Source organism: Notothenia rossii, assembly GCF_949606895.1.
Source record: "Notothenia rossii genome assembly, chromosome: 11".
In the NCBI taxonomy this organism is placed as follows: Eukaryota; Metazoa; Chordata; class Actinopteri; order Perciformes; family Nototheniidae; genus Notothenia; species Notothenia rossii.
This window is the reverse complement of record NC_136910.1, coordinates 31,403,742-31,427,168: the sequence shown is the minus strand read 5'-3', so window position 1 is coordinate 31,427,168 and position 23,427 is coordinate 31,403,742. Positions and strand designations below refer to the sequence as shown.

At 39.8% G+C, this 23,427-nt stretch overlaps 1 protein-coding gene and 2 long non-coding RNA genes across 7 annotated transcripts in view; 2 read left to right on the top strand and 1 right to left on the bottom strand.

The window, feature by feature from the left end:
* The window catches only part of LOC307023996, a 208,560-nt gene that overhangs the window by 3,369 nt on the left and 181,764 nt on the right, over positions 1-23,427 (top strand). The gene's annotated exons all lie outside the window — the stretch shown is intronic.
* The window catches only part of dnajc25 (DnaJ (Hsp40) homolog, subfamily C, member 25), a 90,340-nt gene that overhangs the window by 59,745 nt on the left and 7,168 nt on the right, over positions 1-23,427 (bottom strand). Inside the window, exons 4-5 of one of the 5 annotated variants that reach the window (XM_079657730.1) lie at positions 22,126-22,261; positions 16,628-17,736 (exon numbers count right to left, since the gene is read on the bottom strand). The exons of 2 other annotated variants lie outside the window; for them this stretch is intronic. In XM_079657730.1, the coding sequence (XP_079513856.1) occupies positions 17,614-17,736; positions 22,126-22,261 (259 nt within the window). In that variant the 3' untranslated portion in view covers positions 16,628-17,613. Of the gene's footprint in view, positions 1-16,627; positions 17,737-22,125; positions 22,816-23,427 lie in introns of those variants that run through there. 2 more of the 5 variants (XM_079657731.1, XM_079657733.1) reach the window with 2 other exon arrangements.
* Positions 313-11,817, top strand: LOC307023991. Its single transcript, XR_013803812.1, has 2 exons — positions 313-4,302; positions 4,664-11,817. It is a non-coding gene; the product is annotated as an uncharacterized lncRNA (long non-coding RNA).

The window sequence follows — 23,427 nt, the reverse complement described above, 5'->3', positions numbered from 1 at the left end:
AATTATAAGATAAGAAACTTTAAATAATACTCTTTCAAATAAGACTATATAATATAAAAAAAAAGCTAACACAAGTTATGACATTTACATAATTCCATACACTTCGGTATGTACTGTACACAGTAGATTTTCACCAGATTTCTAATTTTCAAAGTCAAAACCATACACTGTACAATTTTTATTTGTAACATTTCATATTTTAAAATGTGCATAATTTTTATATTTTAATTAATTTTATTAATATTTTATAAAAAAAAAAAAAAAAACTATAACTTAAAAAAAAAAAAAAGGAAACCTTGAGCAACTAAAAAAAAAAAAAAATACCCAGATTTAAAGTTAATTTCGGATGACATAGGATATTATTTATCAGGAACGAAGGTGCTAGTCGGAGGATTAGTACTTCGATCTTTGATAACTTAATAACTTCATTCAAATAGGAAGAGAGCATGTCACCGACAGAAACTAAGTTGAGACCAGACGCAGAGCCAGGCTCAACTGCAGATATCAAGGAAAGGGTAAAAATCAGATCAGATGTGTGACTTTTCCAAGTAAAAGACGGAAGAGATGGAACCAAAGAGAGAAACTGTTGGAACAGTGGCAAACAAGAGGACTGATTCCAGCAGATGATCAACCTGGACCAACAAAAGCCCACAGAAGAACAGTACTCGACTATGAGCACGAAAAAGGCCTACAACAGCTAACCATGGAGGGAAGCTGAAGAAAGATTTATAAGAGTTACAAGTCTGATATACTCCACCTGGAATATGCCAGCCTATTGGCAGACAGCATAAATGTGGTCCAAGTAGCAGACCTGGCAGTGAGGGAAGACATAGCAGAAAAAAAAACAAAGAGGCTCCAGTTATCCAAACTCCGAAGCTGTATCTAAGCTTGGCCGAAGTCCTTCCTCCCTCCCCGAATGTTGGTTTTATATGAGAAGTCTGGCAGTTGAATGGAGTCTCCACGGACAAACATCTCAAAGAGTTGGAGTATGAAGTAAGAATGCTAACCAGTAAATCAAAACACCTGATGGAAGAGAACATACGATTAGAAGAAATCACAGAAGAAAGACGACGACAAAGAGAAACACAAAAGACAGAAATGGTAGCATTACAACTGAGACTCTTGAAGATACAAATAGCTGAGAAAGATACCGAAGCTAATAAAAACAAGAAAGCGGCAAGGCAAATGGCAGCTACATCAAAGATAGCCAAAGAACCAGAGAAGGCAGGGCAGACACCTCAAACAGTTCAACCTCGAGTAGTGCCAGAGATTCAGATGCAGAACCGACAAAAAGGAGGAAGAGGTTTCCGGTTTGAGAGATGTTACCATTGCAGCCAAATGGGACATTGGTCCAGAGAGTGTCCGCAGAACAATGCAGCAAACAACGGCCCTCCATGCATTTACCCCAGGGAGGTTTCCATGATGACGACAGAAGCAGGGGGTCCCAGGGATGTCAAAGACGAACAGGTGTGCCAAACATGAACCAAATGCCACTGACAGCCCGGTAGCAACCAGAACAATGAGGAAGCTCAGAGGGCCAGACCGCCAGGTGATGCATCTTCAGCAAAAGGGTATTTTGAAATCCAGCTACATAGAGCCACATATGTCACCACAGGAGGGAGAGGTTGAATGTTATTTAAAAGATAGTGAGTAGAATATTGCATTTACACATAAAGCATCCACAGAGTAGTAGAAGATTAAGACATAGTAGAACATTTAGCAGAATATTTTTGTAATTATGAGAAGGAAAATATATTAAGAGTGATGTTGTTCCCCCAAACAGAAAACTATTGTGTCCACACAGCTAGTGAGGTCAAGACGATGGGCTTCCACCCAAAATATGCAAGGGGCGGCGATACACCTGACGTGAAGCTGTCCAGACCTGAAAACAGAAACTCGATTCTGCTGTGGTGAAGTCTGGCTACAAAGGGAGGTGTTCCAATAGGGTCGCTTGTCTCAAAGCAGTGAAGAAGTCAACAAGAACGCAACATAACTAGAGAGTGACTGTTAGCGGGAGAACAGTAACGGAGCGACAGAAACTGGCCCAACATTTTCCAGCCAGTACATAGATAGACCCCGTCAGAAGACCGGGGCTGTGTTTAAAGGGGAACTTCATTTATTGTTAGTAGAAGTGTAGTTTTTAATCAAACAATTATGTGATTTATGGAGTCAGATTACATATTTCTCATAAACACAATTTTATATCAGTCTGAAGTATCTGTTTTTGAGCTGCAGATTAAATAACATAACACTGATTGAGAGCTTGGAGGAAGAAGTTGTAGGGTTTTTACAATAGTTTCAAGAATCAGTCTTTATTTATTTATTCTTGAGTAACTGTACTGATTTATAATGTAGTGCGTAAGGCAATATCTCATTTGAGTGAGGGGCACCAGCCCTTCATGCAGGTCACTCTCTGTGAGAATAGTTCATATTTCCCCTCCAGTTTGGAGAAATATTATTTTATCATATGTTAGTTCAGCAGTATCAACCATCCTCTGATCCTAGAATTATTGAGACGCATTAGCGAAACAAGGGGTATTGTTTTTCGCAGCAACGATGATGCATAATACCATGACAAAAGCCATTATTGAAACAAGTAAACTATTTTTTGTGCTAATGGCAGATTTTTTAGTGAATATAGAAGTTTACCATCAGAAAGCCATACATCATACGATATTTTTGTAAGCCTTATGGGTACACGGAGAAGTTATATTTATTTAATGCAACGTTATGGGTTTTACATGTCCTGTTCATAATAGGGTAATCATTGCAATATTAATTGAGCATGTTATGCTCAAAGGAGGGAGTGTCATGATTATACAGATATGTTGATTCGGTGACGTTGTAGTTAATAAATAATAACATGTAGTCAACAATAGTTCTCATAACAACAAGAGGTATGCCGAAGCTCGGGCCTTCTCCAAGGAGGGAGTGGTCCAGTTTTAGATATTAGACAAATAGAAGTGGATGAATATGTCAGAACTCTGAGTAATATTATGCAAGTTTTGTCTACACAGCAGGCTAGGAAAACTACAGAGACACCAGAAGAGACACCAGAAGAGACTCCTGTTCGGCCAGGTGATTGGGTGAGGGTGAAAGTTCACAAAAGACAGTGGGCTCATCCCCGGTGGACGGAAGCGTGAAAAGTTGTAATGAACTTCACACACGCTCCGGTTTAAAGGTAAAGAAAAAGGAGCAAATTGACACCACCTCACACATTGTCACCCTTCACTGGCAACTTCCAGAACATTATTGGGAGTTAGGACTGATTTGGCAGAGCTGGAACAAAACAATAAATAGAAATAAGATAAATATAGAAACAGCTCAAAAGACGAATTGTCTATAGATTTGTATAGATTGTACATTAATGTGAAAACCTTTTTTTGTTTTACATCTGAAAAAGAGTCCAAATTTTTGTATATGTTATTTTAGTACTCATTATTTAAATTCTGTAATTGACACAACCAGGGATAAAATAGAGATGATGACGAGAACAAAGCCAAACCGATTGTGGGGTCCCCTAGGGATAAGAGGCAGAATAGCATTGCCGATTGTGCTCATTACACTTGGCACCTTGTTGGTTGGATGGGGAGTACAATATCAAGTAAAACATGGAACCATTAGTTCACTCATAGAGAATGCCCACATCACTAACAGAACTCCAGCTGTGTTTCAGAGACTTTCACGTATCCCCGGAGCCAAAAGATCAGCTGAGCAACAAAAGGAGGAGTTAGAAATACTCGTTCCCAAAGGTGAGGCGGTGATAATCAAGATGATTCACCCCCTTTATATGCAGTTCTTGTATCAAATGATGAGATGGGTTTAAGTGATCGAGATCACGTAAGTGATGGGGATTAACAGATTAGGGGAATCTCTAAATACACTGGATCCATGTTTTAGTCTGTACCAGAAACACCCCCTGTTAAGTTTATGAACAACCGACCGGTGACCTGAGTCCAATTTTTTGTATATGTTATTTTAGTACTCATTATTTAAATTCTGTAACGGACACAACCAGGGATAAAATAGAGATGATGACGAGAGCAAAGCCAAACCAATTGTGGGGTCCCCTAGGGATAAGAGGCAGAATAGCATTGTCGATTGTGCTCATTACACTTGGCACCTTGTTGGTTGGATGGGGAGTACAATATCAAGTAAAACATGGAACCATTAGTTCACTCATAGAGAATGCCCACATCACTAACAGAACTCCAGCTGTGTTTCAGAGACTTTCACGTATCCCCGGAGCCAAAAGATCAGCTGAGCAACAAAAGGAGGAGTTAGAAATACTCGTTCCCAAAGGTGAGGCGGTTATAATCAAGATGATTCACCCCCCTTATATGCAGTTCTTGTATCAAATGATGAGATGGGTTTAAGTGATCGAGATAATGTAAGTGATGGGGATTAACAGATTAGGGCAGGGGTCGGCAACCCGCGGCCCACGGGCCGCATGCGGCCCTTTAAGCCCTCTGCTCTGGCTCCCTTGAGCTTAGACAAAAATAGGAAGGAAATAAAATAAAAGTATTTGTAGGACTATTTATATTTTGTTGCATGGTTGAAAATGTTTCGTATCTTGTATTTTGAGGTGATACTGTGACACATAAATAAAAAACAAAACGGTATTAATTAGGTCAACTAAAATATGCGTCACATCCTGCTATAGGTCCCGCACGAGCGCCTTTTCCTGCGGGTGAATAACCTTACCCCCGGCTCGATGAGCCAATGGATAAATCAAAGAACAGTACAGGAGAAACACAGGATTTAATTCTGTGTGGACAGAGTTATATGCTTTCACAGCAAACGATGCTGGTTTACCGGTATGTTTGATATGTAGAGAGAAGTGTGTCAAAGGTGCTGCACTGCAGCCTTTACGTATCGAGGAACAACGGGAACAACACGGAGAGGAAGACAGCTGACGATCTTCAGTCATAATCATAGGTCATAATTCAATGGGGTATGTAATTTATTTCAGAAAACACTTTTTGTTATATTCCATGGAATGCTCTTAACATCCCGATAGCAATGAATATATTAAATGCTTTGACAATAAATACATACAAAAATTAATCTCTGGAAGCCGTAGCGCTGTAAAAAGCACGACCAATCATCTGAGCCGGCCCGGCTAAAATAACTGGATGGCCTACCTGCCTGTCAGCCTTCCATCTGTGCTCAAATTTATCTCGTGGCCTCATTGGTCATGCGCGCGTTCGTGTGTGTTAGAGGAGGGGCTCTGTGAGGAAGTCTGAAGGAAGAGGCATATTTTTTCCGGTTGTGTATTTTCAAATTCTAGCGCAGTCGAGCTGGTTTCTCCATTCTTACCTACCCTACCTTTAACTATTTTTAGGGTGCAGCTATATGTTTTATTTATTTCAAAGTGGGCGCATTTTAATAATATTTTTTTTCCTTCAAATGTGCAGAGGACTCCCCAAGTGCTGTGTTTAATTTATTTTAAAGTAGGCCTGTGTATTATTTTTAATTCTCCTTATACTGTAGGAGTTCTTTGTTTCTTATTAGAGGTTAACAGTTTTATATAATGTAATAAATAGCCTAATAAATGCAAAAAAACTGTAGTTTTTGTCTGATATAACAATAAATACAACTTTATTAGCTATCAAGCTTTGAAATATGTTTTGCGGCTCCAGACAAAAACATGTTTTGGAAAAAGCAGCAAAATGGCTCTTTTGGTCAAAAAGGTTGCAGACCCCTGGATTAGGGGAATCTCTAAATACACTGGATCCATGTTTTAGTCTGTACCAGAAACACCCCCTGTTAAGTTTATGAACAACCGACCGGTGACCTGAGCACAATTATTGAAAATGATTACAGTAGAAACAGGCTACTAACCCACAAGTACAGCTTTGTACGTACAAACTCTATGAACAAGATTTCCCAGCAGATAGTGGCAACATTGCAGATATGTCCAGTCACAAAAGTTACTTATGTTCTAAATAACAGTGAGATTTAAAATGATGGAGAAAAATATGGGGACGTTCTTTTAGAGTGTGTGAAATATGTGGTGCTTGAAACATGTAGGTATTTAAATGTATAGAAGAAAATGGTTTCCAGAAAGAGTTAATTGGAGTAAACATGTTACAGTGGGTGAAAGCAATGTTTAGGGATATGGTAAAATTATTAGTAGGCATGAATTGTGTTTAGATGACATTTGACAGCTAAGATGGATAGTAAGATTAGGAAAATAGAGTGGAAAAGGTTGGATTTATTTGACCTCAGTGTGTTAGAATTAACTATAGATAATGCGTCCCGAGATCTCTCTCTCTCTATCTCTCCGCCTGTCAGAACGCTACGACCCCAACTTCCAAGCAGACAAAAGACCTCACCACGGAAGACTCCTCCTTCTCCATCGAACAGACAGAGAACCAGAGCTGAACCAACAATGACAAGACTTTATCCAGAACCATCTCCACCTGAAGAATCCAGAACTACAAGTGACATAAAAGGCACACTCTCATCGGTCCGCCACAGGACATGAAGTTCCAAGCTGAGCCAAGGGATTGGGCACAAGAGCAGAGTGTGGGACATGAGAGCGGAATACGCCCTCCATGCAACAAAGTAGAGACTGTAAAGGAGGAGATTAAATGCAAAGCAGTTGGGCCACTCAAAAGAGTTACAGCGGAAGGATCCAAGAGCGGATGGACTGAGGAGAAGGTGGACGGAGAAGAGGACAGGACGGAGGAGTTGGCGTGGTCCGGCAGAACGTGAGGGGGTCTTGGCTTGACAACCAGAGGGGGAGAGAAGGAAAACGGGAGTGAGTGAGTTTACACATAAACACACTTATTCACCAACAAGAAATACGTAAAGAAAAAGATTTATTAACCATGAATTAATCAATTGGTGAATTTATAAAGAAAGAAAGAGGAAACTATTAAATAACCCTAAAAACACACTGAGGGTAGAACATATTATTCAATCTTTTCATCATATGAACAAATTATTCTTTAAGAGATTTTTATTCATGTGTGAACCAGGGAAGATTTAATTTGTTACAATTCAAATCTACAGTTTTTTTTAGGAACCACTCTATAAGAGTAGACAAATCTTTATTTGTATGAAAAATGTTAAAGGTAGAGCTTGTACCAAGCCAAAGATAGTATTCCAATCTAGAGTATTGATTTCTCCATTGTAGCATGGTTATTACCTCAGGAGGGAAGATTAAGGTGGAAATAACATTTGTTTTTCTTCCAAGATGTAGAGTTTTAAAAAGACACTGGGCAAAGAGAGATTGCACATTTTAATAAAAAAAACTAATATAATTGGGAGTAATACATGGGGGGCCTTGGATCACTCATTGTGATGGTGCATATTTTACAACAAATATCGTTCAGGGAGAAGGGGTCGCTCGACCCACCCTGCAGATGTTTTAAATCTTACTTGCAGCTTCACAGGGAGCGCACAGCACCAGAGTATGAGTTTTAAAAGACAAGCGCCACCAGCTCCTAAAGGTCATCCATTCACCAGATGACCTGACTTTTAGAGATGTTATTTAAAGGAGAAACATATCTGCCATAAGTGAAAATTCCTGAATTGAACTACAAACCATTAATGAAATGACTTCCGTTTTTAAAATCCTTGTTAAAGGAGGGAGTAATTATCACATGCTCGGGCACCCAAGGTTCCACACACTGTTAAAGGGGTTAGCATAGTTATTTAAGTAGACCATAATTGAAAATAATTTGTATAATTCGTTATTGATATTCCACCGGTTCTCACACCATTTCAGGGACTTTATCACTGCATTAGAACAGACCACCCAAAAGTACTTAGTAGGAACTTTTAAGTGATGAAATTCTACAACTGTTGTAACTGACCAAAATCTTCTCCCAGAAATTACTGTCTAGAATACCGTACCCCAGAGTAGAACGCACAACGGCCCCTTCTTGAGAACATATTACTTTCATACCTTAAATGGTATGAAAGGAGGGAGGGTACATTTCTCATGAGGAGACAGTTACAAATGCTAGCAGAACAAGACGACCCACCCCGTATACAGATGTTGATGACAATGATGAGTTAGTTTAAATGATATGGATGTTCGGAGATGAGATTGATCAATGAATGTCCAGCCGGTGTGATTCTTTAAATTAAATCATGTGAAGAAGTGAGCAAAATAAAATTCTAAAATGGAGTGAATCCATTTCAATTTACTTTACACTATTCCAAGACAGTTTATTTTTATTTTTCAATTTACTTTGCCAATCCAAGATACTTTATTTTATTCTTTATTACTTTATACTATTCCAATATGGTGGATCTCATGTTTTATAAATCATTGCTATTCTAAAATAGTTTGTTTCTTTTCACTTTGTAAAAAACAAGTGCCTTAACACTGAGCGTGGTATGGGAACGGTTTCTGTGAAAGGAGGGAGGAAGAAATGTTCTAATACCAAGCCATTGCTGCAATATTTGAAGAATGATATTGAATGTAAACAATAGAAGTTATGCACAAGGGAAAACGTTTATGTTTGAGCACAGTCAAAGTATTTTTTGTATTTTTGTAAAGTTAAGGCTATTTAACCATTCCATTTTGATTGTAGGTTTGTAACATGAGTTATGTACTATGCAAAGTTCAGATGAAGAACTCATTGATTTCAGTATTAGATACACACCTTTTAGGTGTGTAAGGAGGGACTGTTAGAAATTAAAATCAATGTTTTGAAGGTATAATGTAGCTTAAACATACCGTCAGTTTAAACGCTGTTTTATACTGAAAAAAAAAGAAATTCTCGTGCACAACCAGTTAAGCTTTTTTCTGATAATCCTTCATCTCCGGTTAGCATTTAGCATGTGGCTAATATACGATTTCCTAAAGAGGTGAATTTAGTAGCGAAATGACATGGAGTGGTGCAAACCGAAACCTACTGATTTAACACTACAACTATAGATGTCGAGATACTACCATGCTGAATATTAAATGAAGGTAGTTTATTTGAATAGACTATTGTTTACAGACGTGGGTAGCATGTGACAACATCCGGAACTCCACCGGAAACCAAAATGCCGTGAAGTATTTCCAGTATTTTTAAAGTACGAATAACAGCATTTAGAATGTGTTAAATGAAAAGTGATGAAAGAGAATATGAGGAGAAGAGGCATGTGGAAGTAAGCAATGAATGTAAAATGTCGGAATCCTCCGTATAACGCCATATCAGATCGGACTCAGAAGAACGAGGGGGGAGTCCCCTACGTCACTACAGCTCCCAGAGAGGAGAAGCGAACAGCCAGGAAGCGGGAAGTACGAAGACTTGTGTGGCTCTTCTTCACGGCCGCCATTGCTAGAGGGAGCTGCAGCTTTTCTCTCCTCACCTGAACAATATTCTGCTTGTAACACTACCGCGCCTTTTTAAAAAAAATTAAAGTATCCCATTTGAATCTTCTCAGAGACTCCATTTAGTCTCATTTTTAAAGCTTCTCTCCTGGACGCGAGAATAACGAACATAGTTAACAACAGACGACTCAGATGATTAAACATGATCTTAAAATATATATTATTTTGTAATCATTATTTTTAATACTTTCTGCTGACCACCTGCCCCTAATGACCAGAAGCCACTACTTGTTAGATGCTTTTATCCAAAGCAACTTACATAATTAATACTGTGGACAATCTCCACAGGAGCAATTTGGGGTGAAGTGTCTTGCCCAGGGACACAACAACATGCTGACTGCAGTGGGGATTGAACCTGTGACCCCCTGATCCGAACACCAACGCAGAGCTCACTCCGCCACACGCCTCCCGTGTTATAATAATAATCGTGATATCAATTATCGACCCAAATAATCGAGATTATGACTTTTGCCATAATCGAGCAGCCCTATACCAAGGACCACTTAACCAATAAAAAACACTCACGGACCACCTAACTCCACAAATATCCAAAAACAATAGGCCTGCTTACCACTCCAACAGTACATAACAGCCTAATAATGACAGCTTAACCTTCTCTATATCGCCTCGTTCACACAATAAATCAGCAATACAAATACAACTACAGATTAGATAAGCATTTAGTTCAAATCCGATTTAAAATGCTCACAGGTTTTACCTCTTATGAAATGTAGACTACATTTATTACGGAGTTTATGTCCTATCCAACAGACTCACAGATCAGATCGTTGGCTACTGAGAGATATGCTAAATACACCGCATGTAGTACGACACAAACCTCCGCTGTGGATTTTCAAAACAAAATACAGTAAAACTATGGTCGCAGGCCTAACTTTAACTCTGAGGTCTAAGCAATTTTTTCACGTTAGGCTCGCGTGGGCTTTTCTTGTAAAAATGCTATTAAAACATGAACCTTGGTGACCATCGGGCTGGCCTGCATGGTCTGCCTACAAAACAAAAATAAAAAAACGTAAAGTGAAACTTAAAGGTCCCATGTCATGGCAATTTCCACTGATCATAATTCCATTGTTGAGGTCTACTAGAATAGATTTATATTGTGCAATTTTCCAAACTCACATTGGTTTCTCATACAGCATCTCTGTAAACTACAAAATTCACAGAATTTCACTCTCTGCCTTTAACGGCTCGTTGTAACTCCAGTAGCTCCAGCCCCCACCCTCCCTGTGAGCACAGTGTGCTCTGATTGGTCGGGACGTTTCCTTGTTTAGCGATACACAGCCAAACACAGCCAAACTCATCCTGAGCACACACAAAGTCACAGCCAAAGTAAAAACAATAAGTGTGGCTTGATATTGAGTAAGAAAAAGGTTGATAAACGCTGTGAGAATGGGTCTGCAGAGAGAATTTCGCCCCGATCCCAACGGTCTGTTATCAGCCTGCAGACAGGGAGGAGAAATCAGCAGAGCTGCTTGCACTGAGTGTGTGTGTGTGAGGAAGTCCGTGGATTGGTCAATTTGGAACAATCAGCGGGGGCTTAACGTAACGGCTCCGCGGAAGTAACGTAACGGCTCCACGGATTGGTCCATTGCGTTCCGGGTAGGGTTGACATCATGCGTCCCCGTTAGAATCAAATGGACAATGACGTATCTCCAACGAGGCGTTTTGGGGAGGTATTTTCTGTGTTAGAGTTTTACTCGCTACAGCAGGGGTCTCCAACACGTCGATCGCGAGCTACCGGTAGCTCGCAAGCTCTCAATAAGTAGCTCGCCAAGCAAATCCAACATATAAAAAATACACACAACAAAAAAAGAAATGAAATTAAAAGAATCTACCCTATGCATAAACGAAACCTCAATCATAGCGAGTTCTATCTACTTACTACAACTTTATATCTATCTAACACCCCTCCTCCCCCCACCCCCACCCCCACAATGAATATCGACCAATCACGTTCTTGCTTGATTTGCGGGACCAGCGTTGCAGTCGGGAAGAAAAGCAATGTGGAGCGGCAGCTCACCGCTTCATAAGGAGTTTAACCGTGATTTTCCTTCTGGCAGAATCTACACAACACATCAGCCCCATTGAACACAGCCTAGTCATGCCAGCCTATACAGCACATGAGGGGCAGAGTTTTACTCTGTGTGTGTTGCAACTTGCATATATATTTATTGCACTTGACGCACACACACGCATGGCGTAATTTCCACTGGGGACAGGGGGGACATGTCCCCCCCACTCTTCAAAATCCCGTTTGTGTCCCCCCACTTTACAAATATGTTTATTCTTTTTTTGAGACAGAGGGAGAGAGAGAGCTAGAGAGAGCACACATTTATCTATTTAATATAGATGTACAAAATAAAGTAAGAAATCATTCCAATGTGTACTATAAGACAGTAAAAAAAAAAAAGTTTAAAATTATGTGATTAGTAAAATATGCATAAAGAAATAAAGAATGCTAACTTAAATAAGATAAAAATAAACAAGTTTAAATGATTTGTTATTGGTTGTGATCATATTCTTTACATGTTACTTGTTAGATGTTTTTTTCCAAAGTGACTTATACTCAATACTGTGGACAATCCCCACAGGAGCAATTTGGGGTGAAGTGTCTGGCCCGGGGACACAACCACATGCTGACTGCAGCGGGGTTTGAACCTGTGCTCCCCTGATCCGAACACCAACGCACTACTCCACTGCGCCACACGCCTCCCTGTGTGTTCTAAAGATGTTTGGATTATTGAAAAGTATACAGCTCCCTTTCATATGAGTGTTGAGAGCTGTATCCATAAATTCATGTTGTGCTCAAAGATTGATGCATTTAACTTCAACTTTAAAAAACAAAAATCTTCCCAGGGGTGCATGCCCCCAAATAAAGCAGGTTAAAATAATTAAATTGCATACATTTTCTTTTAGTAAACACTGAAAACGGGTCCCACAGACCCAAACAGCACACAAAGGTTAAAGGTAAGCATATAATAATGTTAAAATGTGCTAAATATATACACTGCAAAAAACAAAAAAAGAGGAGTAAAAGTAGCTCACGACTTGTTTTATTTTTTGAAAGTAGCTCTCATCCTAAAAAAGGTGGGAGACCCCTGCGCTACAGGGTGTACTTTGAGGGTTTGTGACTCTGCAGACCGTTTACATGCATAAAAACCTTCATAACACAGAAGGGGACGGGTAATAACCAGAAAAGCATGACATGGGACCTTTAAGCTCGCTCCATTGCGGAGATATTCCTGCTGACAGGGGTCGACAGTCTCTGGCACTGTTATTTTGGGGGTCGCGGGCTGAAAAGTTTGGGAACCCCTGTATTATAGAATGATCACACCGGTGTGACAGTACTCTTCAAAGGGTTCACGAAATATGAACACTACTCTTACTGTTTAAAATGTTGTTAATGTTACTTCATTTTAAGGCTAATCAAAATGACAAGGCTAAGGCTGTAATGCTAACTAACGTGCTAGCTACTAGCTAGGTAGCTAACTTGATCCAGCCGCTCCTGGTCCTTTCATCAGACGGGAAGCGAAAGAACGAGCAAGACCCATTGCTGTATGGATGCAACCTGGTACTAAGCACACAGGCATCTTGTTAAAGTTATCTTATCTTAGCTACCTCTCATATTTAGTGGAGGAAAACAATTATGACATCAGTAATGACATCACTTACTCTGGGATTTGTAGTCTTCTAGTTGCGTATTTTTCATAGTTTTATAATATTTCAACAGTTTTACGACAAACTGACTTTTTCGACATGGAAATTATTTTTTAAGATTGACAAACATCATATGTGTAATTCATGGCACAATTCAAACGGGATCGAAAGATACATTTTCAAATATGAAGAAGTTAAACTTTAAACATCCATGACTTAAACACTTTATCCAGGATAAAAGCTACATAGCTGCAACTGCAAGGTGAATACAGCTGGTAAAAAAAAAGTTTGAATGCGTACATTAACAGGTTTATGATATCACTTCCCCGTCTAAGACACGATCTGACTTTAATTACATTTGACTCGAGTGTTTCGTCAACTTAATGTGTTGCTTAAAATAATACTTCTGCATACAGTATGTGACACTGTGAGTGTTGCACGGCCAAATACGGCTCAAGAAGCTCAAGGAAGCTGACTCAGATAAGGAAACATATATCATACCGACCAACTTAATAAAGGTGGTGGCGTTGCCATTTATGTGAAGAATAAGTTTAGTGTAACCATATTGGTTTCAAAATCAATTAGTAAACAACTAAAATGTTTAGCCTTAAATATCGTGGCAAAGGGCCAACAGGTCATATTGGTGGGCTGTTACAGACCCCCCTCAGCTCTCAAGGACTCCTTGTCTTCATTGGCAAAACTTTTATCACAACTTGACTACAAGGAAATAGTGCTACTTGGAGATTTTAACTGGGACTGGTTAACTGCAGTGTCAGAGGATTTTAAAAACCTTTGTATCTCTTTGAATGTTACTCAGATTATAGACAGTCCAACTTGCCCTAACATTAAGTCCCAAAATAAATCCTCCTTAATTTATCTAATTTTAACTAATGTTCCCCATAAATACTCATCTGTGGGAGTATTTGCTAATGATTTGAGTGACCACTGTGTTGTAGCAACAATTAGGGAGACAAAAGTCCAAAAGTGTATCATTAAGAGAGAAACAAAACATTTTGTGGAGCAGGGTTTTGTACATGATCTGTTTGGGTTTGATTGGGGAAAAATCGATCTGTGTGCTGATGTAGAAACTGCATGGTCTTATTTTTATCTTGGTTTTATGGAGATCATTGATAGACATGCACCCCTGCGTACATTTAGAGTGAAGGGACGTGACAATCCTTGGTTTTCTGCTGAATTGTCTAGTCTCCTACATGAGAGAAACAAGGCCTGGGCAAAGGCTATGGAATCAGGCTTAGAGGTAGAATGGCTGCGTTTTAGGCAGCTAAGGAATCACATCAAAAATCAAAAGTTCTAAATCTAAGCATTATCTGTCAGTTACCACAAAGAACCTGAATAATCCTAGAACATTTTGGAAAGCCATAAAATCGATATCCACTGGTGATATCATGTAATGAGCTACCTCCGTGCCTTACCACAGCATCTGGCACTATATCGGACAGGGCCACTATGTTAAATTGGTTTAATGAGCATTTTGTGTCCTGTGGCTCTCTGTTTGATTCTGTCACTAACTCTGCTTCTGTGAACACCACAGTCTGTGACTCTGAAAAACGTGGTTTGGAAACCCCTTTCAGTTTTTTTCCTTTTTCTATTGAAGTCGTTCGTGAAGCTTTAACCAAGTTATATCCTAAAAAAACGGCTGGTCCAGACAACTTAGAACCTTTCTTTTTAAAGATAGCTGCAGATTGTATTGCTCCACCTCTTCTTTTTTTAACCTCTCCCTCAGCACAAACACAATTCCAAAAATATGGAAGTCAGCTTATGTCCTTCCTCTACTAAAAGGTAAGGAGGCTATTTTATTAAATAATTATAGGCCCATCTCTAAATTGTCAGTTCTGGCCAAGGTTCTTGAAAACCTAGTGAGTGAGCAGGTAAGGGTGTTTTTAAGTAACAATGACCTATGTAAACATCAGTCAGGTTTCAGAAAGCAACATAGCACCATCACTGCGACAATGAAAGTGGTGAATGATATTGCTAATATCTTAGACAATAAGCAGAGTTGTGCAGCTCTGTGTATTGATCTTTCCAAAACTTTCGATACCGTCGAAAGATTGCATCTTAAAGCAGAGGCTACTCAGTATTGGCATATCCAGCCATGCAGTGGGGTGGTTTGTGAACTACCTCTCTGAAAGGCCCCAATGTATTCATTTTTGATGGGCTGTCTTCTGAGTGGTTAAACATTACGTTTTCGGTCCACTTTTATTCTCAATCTATATCAACAGTTTAGGTCAAAATGTGGATGGAGCAGCTTTACATTTTTATGCTGACGATACCGTGATGTACTGTGCAGGTCCTCCATTAAGGAGGCTGTTGTTAAATTACAGGCTGTTTTTAATATTATCCTGAGGCAGCTCACGGAGCTTAAGCTTCTTTTAAATGTGGATGAAACTAAAGTAATGCTATTTTCAAAAGCCAAAAAGACACAACTTTGAATATTGTTACTCCGCAAAGAAAAGTACTTGAAGTGGTTACCTGTTATAAATATCTTAGTATTAAAAAGCACTTACTCATCACTGTACCCTGTATGCCATGGCAGGTCTGCCTTCAATTACTGTTCGGAGGCTCAGTCATTGGTACATGTTCATTTATAAAGCCATGCTGGGTAAACTACCACCTTACATCTGCTCACTGATATCACAGAGTCGCAAGTAGCTATTACCTAAGATCCCAGGATGTGTTTTTATTACATGTACCAAGACTGTGCTAGGACTGTTTTAGACACGAAAGCTTTTATGTGCGCAGCTCCTCTATCTTGGAACACTCTGCAAAACATTTTGAAAATTAGCATTTTGGTTCCCCTGCATCATTTTAAAGCACAGCTGGATGAAATGATATTTGATATTCCTGGTACCTGTCTTCGTGAATACGTTTGTAAATTGTACCCCTGTCATTATGTACGTGTCTGTGTCCTTTTTGTTTTCTGTGTGTTACCAGTGTGCGGCAGGTCTCCCTTGTAAAAGAGATCGTTGATCTCAATGGGATTTTTTACCTGGATAAATAAAGGCTACAATATGATAGGCCTACATTATGATGTGATATGAATGATAATGGGACACATAGACGTCTGCACTCAGTGCCGCGGACTGTACGTAATTTACTTTGATCCGGTTACTTATGTTGTGGCAGATATTTAATTAAGCTTTCTTAACGCTAATGTTATATTAGTCGGATTGCTCTGAAGATGGTGATATTCTATTAATTTTCATGTTCACACAGATTTTTGCTGGCTGTCTTTCCTGCAACGGCAGTTTTTCTGTATTCCCTTTATCCTGTAATATGACTTACTGTGCAAAGGCGGTGCTTTCACTGAGTTGATCTCTTATCCTGGAAACAAACCTGCTTCGTTCAGCATAAGTTACCATGGAGATCTAGCCCAGTAAGAAGTGAACCAGCATCGTAGGACCGAAAACCCAGAGTTTCTAAAGTTAGCTCGCCAAGCGAACATCCGGCTTCATAGTACAGGCCTCTGGCGTCTTAAGATAATGCACAGACCTTGGTAATATGAGCAGTTTTATATAGCAGTGAAGTTGTCACGGCAACCAAGCCCAGCCACTGATGCTTTTCAGAAGATGGAGTCAGCAACAATTAAACTGTTTTTAAATGTATTTATTAAAAAACTACATTTTGTTCATACCACAGACTGTATGAGGCTGTAGTTACAGAATGATTTTAGCCGCCTCAACACCAAAGACCCCAAATGAACAGAGAAATGTGAGGCAATAAATATAATTTAAAACCAACTCTTGGACTTCTGTAGAAACAGCGGAAAGCACAATACCAAAGTGCTTGTGATAAATATCTGCCATTCACAGTTTACACAAGCAGGCAGCTATGACTTTGGCTTCCATTACACAGTAAGACATTTTGTTCTGATAGCAACGCTCCAACAGAAGATCTGCAGCTCATGTTGCTGTGGTCAACAACGTGAGAAGATGGATATCATTTCATCTCTTCACCACTTCCTTCTTGTATCTTGTAGCAAGTCATGTTTCCTTTTTTAACATGTGTTCATTATAGGTTAAGAGCATGACACACACAAAGCTTTGCAGTTGTTGAAGGTGTGTTTTCTCACTTTGGACAGAGCTAAGATCCTGGTACACAGGGAATACAAAGTGAGGATTTAACCAAACATCGCTGTCTTCAAGAATACTCCCTGGCCCTGGTGCATTCATCATGTGAGAAATAAATGCTACTGCTCTCCCTTTGAGAGTGAGCAGGTGGCAGTCAGAGGGTTTCCTCGTGGTTCTGGCTCTTATCGTCTCGCAGCTGTTTGATGTCAGTGAGCAGAAAGCCGTCGTACAAAAACGGAGACACCACTACTCATTCATCGTCTGCTTTTACCGGCAGGACAAAAACAAAAGATATCAATAACATTGAATTTGGGGGGGAAAATTGCATGATGAAAAAAGTGATAAATCTGAAGCCCCCGCACAGTTTATTCCACTCAGAAGTGGCTATGAAAATATCTCTCTATTAACAGGCATAGGTGATCTTTCTGCACACCACACGGTGTGTGTTGGCACTGAGGCAGTGTGTATGTGACAGACAGAGCAGGGGGGGGGGGGGGGGGGGGGGCTTCAGTCGTCAATGAACGTCAGCCGGCCCGGCCCCTCGTTTTTCATCCAACGCCGGTACCTCTTCATCCTCGGGTCGGTCGCCATCTTCACTTTCATCTCTTCCTCCTGCTGCTTCCGGTGCACCTGACACACACACACACACACACACACACACACACACACACACACACACACACACACACACACACACACACACACACACACACTTCCATCAGTGACTCAGAAAACGTTATTGTCCATTACATTAACATAATGAAATGTGTCTTTGACACTGGCAAATCAGATAAAATAACACTCCCCACACAGTACAACATACAATTCTTATACACAAAAAGAAGGAAGTTGCATCATAAAGTGGCAGTCTTAAAAAAAGAAGAAGTCTAGAACGGTTTATTCTTCCCCTGGCGTGGGTCCATTCCATAATCTAACATTAAACATCATGTGACCACTCTCAGAGAGACACTGAATCACATCGCGTCTGACTCAAAGAGGATCAAAACTCTTACTTACATATGTGACCTGCTCCATCAAAATCAGTCGCATTGACCCGAAGACACATTTTGAGTTGTATACACTGTTGGCAATAGGAGATTGCTAGCTTTTTAATGATATCAGGATTGTTTTTGTACTCCAAATATTAAGCAAAATATGTCACATTATATAATGATTGTTACAGAGTCATCATTTTGAGAAAAAGGCCTTCAAAGTTTCCTCTTCTCTGGAATCCATCGATCTGATTGATTATTAGCGGAGCAAATGATCAAAGTAGTACGGAGGGAAGATATTTCCGTTTGGATTACTGGTCTGGGGGAAGCTTGCGAGTGTGTGTGTGTACTAGGGGTTTCACCAACTAATCGACTAGTCGACTACCTTTAGCACTAGTCGGCGCTGTAGGCCCAAGTCAACTAGTCGTGAAAATTTTTTAGGTAAACGAGGTGCTGCAAAATGCTCAAACACCTCCGACATTCTTATGTATGGCAGTACTTAAACGAAGATGTAACCAACTCCACAGTGAAGTGTCAGTTGTGTACAGCTGTACTGAAGTACAATACAAATGCATCTGCTATGCGCAACCATCTGAAGATGAAAGACCCGCTGCCGACAGCTAGCACTAGCAGTAGCAGTAATGCTAGCACCAGTGAGCAACGGACCGGCGTCAGCACTGAACAGAGGCAAACGAACAGCAAGAAAACACGGGTCAACAGTGATGCGGATGATGAGCTACGGGATTACTGCCAGCGGACACCGCATATCCCCACAATGGACAATCCACTGGAGTGGTGGGCAGAAAACGTGCACCGCTTCCCCCGCTTTCGAGGAGCTACCTGGCTATTCCAGCCACAAGCACCCCGAGTAAGAGGGTTTTTTCCCTGGCAGGCAACACTATCACCCGAAAGCGGTCAAGCCTCCTTCCCTCACATGTCGATGCGTTGGTGTTCAAACCAAACCAAAAATATGGAAAGGTGGACGTTATCGTGGAGGACAGCGAATAAAGTGTTGCGCACTGGATTTACGTGGCATTTATGTAAACAAGTTTTTTGCTGTCGATTTTGGTGAGTCCAGTTACTGTTTGTTATTTACTCAGCCATGTAACAAAAATTAAAATCCATTGTTTAATGTTACTGTATGAGTTCCAATAGAAAATACAGTTGTAAACCTCTCTTTGTGTGTCTTTATTATGACGTAACGACTAGTCGACTGCTATTTTGAAAAACGTTTCGACTAGTAAATATTGGTAGTTGTGAAACCCCTAGTGTGTACGTGTGTGTGGTTGTGTACTTTTGCGTTTGTGTGTATTCAGTGGCAGCTGGTGGAAAATATCTTTGGTGGGGCTGTTGATATAGTGAGTAAAAAAAATTTGGGGGGGAGAAATGACCCCTTAAATTGGGACTTCTGGTGATGTAATGGCCCCATAAAATCGTGGTTCTAGGGCCAGGAACAACCAGGCTGAGTCGGGCTGAGTATGCTAAACTAACTGCGGTCAAGCCAGCCTCCACTCGGGAAAACCTAGTAAAGCCAGCCCTCACGTGATATTGCGGTGCGCGAATATCCTATGCATTACGGTAGAGTAAAAAAAAATCATCCCTCTGTGTTTAGATGAGAATAAAACAAACTGTCCAGTATCAAAGACTCATTTAACTTCAGGGTGATAGCAGGACATCCCATATAGTCACTCAGAAAAAATCAGGACATTCTGATGTAGAGTTTCAAAATAAAAGACCTTTGAAATCTCTATTGTATGAGCTATCATCCCTGTTTTTAGATGAGAATAAAACAAAAACTGTCCAGTATCATAGATCCATCTCACTCCAGGGCGATAGCAGGACACCCCATCTAGTCACTCAAACTGTACATCAGAATGTCCTGATTTTTTCTGAGTGACTAGATGGGGTGTCCTGCTATCAACCTGGAGTGAGATGGATCTATGATACTGGACAGTTTTTTTTATTCTCATCTAAACACAGAGGGAGGATTTTTTTTGACTCTACCGTAATGCATAGGATATTCGCGCACCGCAATATCACGAGTGGAGGCTGGCTTGACCGCAGTCTAAACTAGAGAGAATCGCTGTCAAGGGGGCTATAACTACAACAAGATGAACATATTTGACCGTGATTTAATTGTAATACACGTTTCAAAATGATGCCGAAGTAACAACATACTGATACCGCTTAGTAAAAACCATGAATTAAGGCTTTGACAAGTCTGCAGACAGACGGCAGGCGAAAAACCTTTTAAAATGCGTGTTTTCTAATGGAGATTTGGCTAAGCTAACGTTTGAAATGCTCCGACCGTCCACACTCACAACAACGGCCTATACAAACATAAATAAACCAGCGACTGTATTCTCCATGACACAGACAGTATATGGTTTGTACTTGTTTAACTTTTGTCTAGTTTCTGAACAGATATGAAGAGCTGTGAACTCTGAGTGCTAAGAGCTAACGGCTGTGTTGTTTTTCTGGGGAGCTCATTGAAGATAACGTCACGGCTCCACCTACACTGCGTTACTATAGATACTACCCCAGTTCCTCACGAGTCTAAAAAACAACTCACGTCAACGCACGTAAGCAACGTGGGCGCCAACGTGAGCGCTCTCGTGACCAAAATATTTGACGGCGCTGATTGGCTGAAATTATGTTTCGGCGGCAGTTTACTATTGAGACTTTTGCAACGTGCTGGTTGCTGCTGTTTGGCTCGGGGGCAGCGCCCCGTAATGATAAACTAATGCCAAGGGCAAGGCCAGGCAGGAAACATGTGACTTATCAGTAACTTCAGACATCGTAACACAATTTTAAACAAGATTTTATTGTAGATTATACATTTTACTGATACCAATTGTATGATATTTACCTTGTCCATTACAAATAAAAAATATAAAATATATATATTTTTGAAATATATATCTTTTGAAAAAAAAAAAATGTATTTAATATTTTTTTTTATATTTTTTTTTGTATGTGGGAAGAGGTGGGGCGGCGCCCCTAGCGCCCCTATGGGCCGGCCGCCACTGTGTGTATTGTTTGTTTCCCGGGGAAAACACTCATGAGAAACACCGGCTGTTATGCCTGCTGTGACGTTAAGTTACTCCGTTCTCCGCTTGTAATTATGCCGTTACAAGCTTCAAAGTTGTATTTATCATCTGAATTTGCCGGAACAATTTTAATATTCTGAAAGCCAAGAATTGGTTTAATTGAAATCAGATGAAAACAAACTGTAACGGACCCTGCCGTGTTATCTATGATTACTATACGCCTTACATTCATAATGTCAGCCGGAGGGAGGGGGGGGCGGCGCTGCGGAACAGCACTGTGCCTGTCTTCTTCCCTTTACAAGCTTCAAAAATGTATTTATCGTGTGATTTTGGAAATAAAAGTTTCCTATTCTGAAAGCCGAGACTTTGTTTATTTAAAATAAAAAAAACACCGAACCCCGAAAAACTATTTTTTTTACGCAAATCCACGTTTATTTTGAAATGAGCCGTTGTGACTTCCGACTGATTTCGATAGAGCGTGTTACATATTGGCAGGATTCTAAAGAGGAAACAGTTCTATAGTTGGAGCGATATTGATTTTTATTATTCAATTTGTTGTTTATTGTACATTTACCTTTATTTTGGTGTAATCTAAGTTAATTGAGGTAGTTGTTTTATGCTTTACTTGGCACACCAGTATAGGCATATGATTTTTTACTAAGGTGAAACAAGTAAAGCCATAGGAAAGGCTACAGGACAAGAAAATGTGAAAACATTAAGTGTCTTTGTTATTGGATCATGCTAATCAATATATGAAATGATGTTCCTGTTGGACTGTGTAAGATTCACTAACTGGTGCCTCAGTGGCAGGTTTTTGAGTTAATTTTCAGTTTTATTTCTTGAAGTTTTTGCCGCTATAATGATCAATACTCTTAATAACTCTTACCGACAGGTTTGCAAGAATCTAGAGAACAGGAGGAGAAAAAGAAAAGGAGAAAGGATGCTGAGGATCTAAAAGACAGTTTTCAGATACGCACCTCGTAGTTGTCTTTGATCCACAGCCGCTTCTCCAGGAACGTCTGCTTGGAGCTTTCCTCCAGACTGTCGAACTGAGACTGAGACATCTTCATGTTCCTCCTGAAGAGACCGGGTGAGGGCTGAGTATGCACTGAACTATACTCAGTGGTGTAAAGTAACTAAGTAGATTTAATCAAATACTGTGCTCAAGTACAATTTGTAGGTACTTGTACTTTATTTCAATGTTATCTTACTTCTACCCCGCTACAATTCAGAAGTAAACGGTGTACTTTTCCTCCACTACATGTATTTAATACCTCTAGTAACTTTACAGATGTGGATGAATGATGTAAAATATAATCAAGGGTTAAATCAGACTTTAGTTCCACCTGGAGTAAATCCACAAGCCCTGCAGTATACAAAGTCATTCAAACTAGCTGCACCTTTACCAGCTTTGAGAACACTTTCATGATCAATCATTATAAAACATATCATATACAGTGGAGGAAATAAGTATTTGATCCCCTGCAGATTGAGGCTCATTTTGTCTTTCTTCCATTTCTGAATAATGGCACCAACAGTTGTCTCCTCCTCACCAAGCTGCTCTCTGATGGTCTTGTAGCCAGTCCCAGCCTGGTGGATGTCTACAGTCTGGTCCCTGAGGTCCTTAGACAGCTCTTTAGTCTGGCCCATGGTGGAGAGGTTGGAATCTGATTGATCGGATATTCTGTCTCTCATTATTCAAATAAACCTACCATTGAAATTATAGACTGTTCATTTCTTTGTAAGTGGGTAAACTTGCAAAATCGGCAGGGGATCAAATACTCATTTCCTCCACTGTATATTATTCTGAAATGGACCAATCTGCATAATGACTACTTTTACTTTTGGTACTTTAACTATATTTTGATGATAATAATTATTATATAAAATAATTCAAAATGTATATTTTCTATGCCAATGCCATGTCTTTTTATGCTGCTGCAACACAAACATTTGCCAAATTGGGATCAATAAAGTACTATCTTATCTTATCCTTTTACTTGAGTAACATTTTGAATGCAGGACTTTTACTTGTAACAGAGTATTCCTACATTCTGGTACTTCTACTTTTACTTAAATTACAAGATCTGAGTACTTCTACTTTTACTTAATTACAAGATCTGAGTACTTCTACTTTTACTTAATTACAAGATCTCAGTACTTCTACTTTTACTTAGGCCCCGGCCCCACGAGGATGAAAACGGTCGTTTGCGTTACTGTTTAGTGTCATATAGATCGTTCGGCCACAAGACGACGACCGAATATGACAATAAACAACT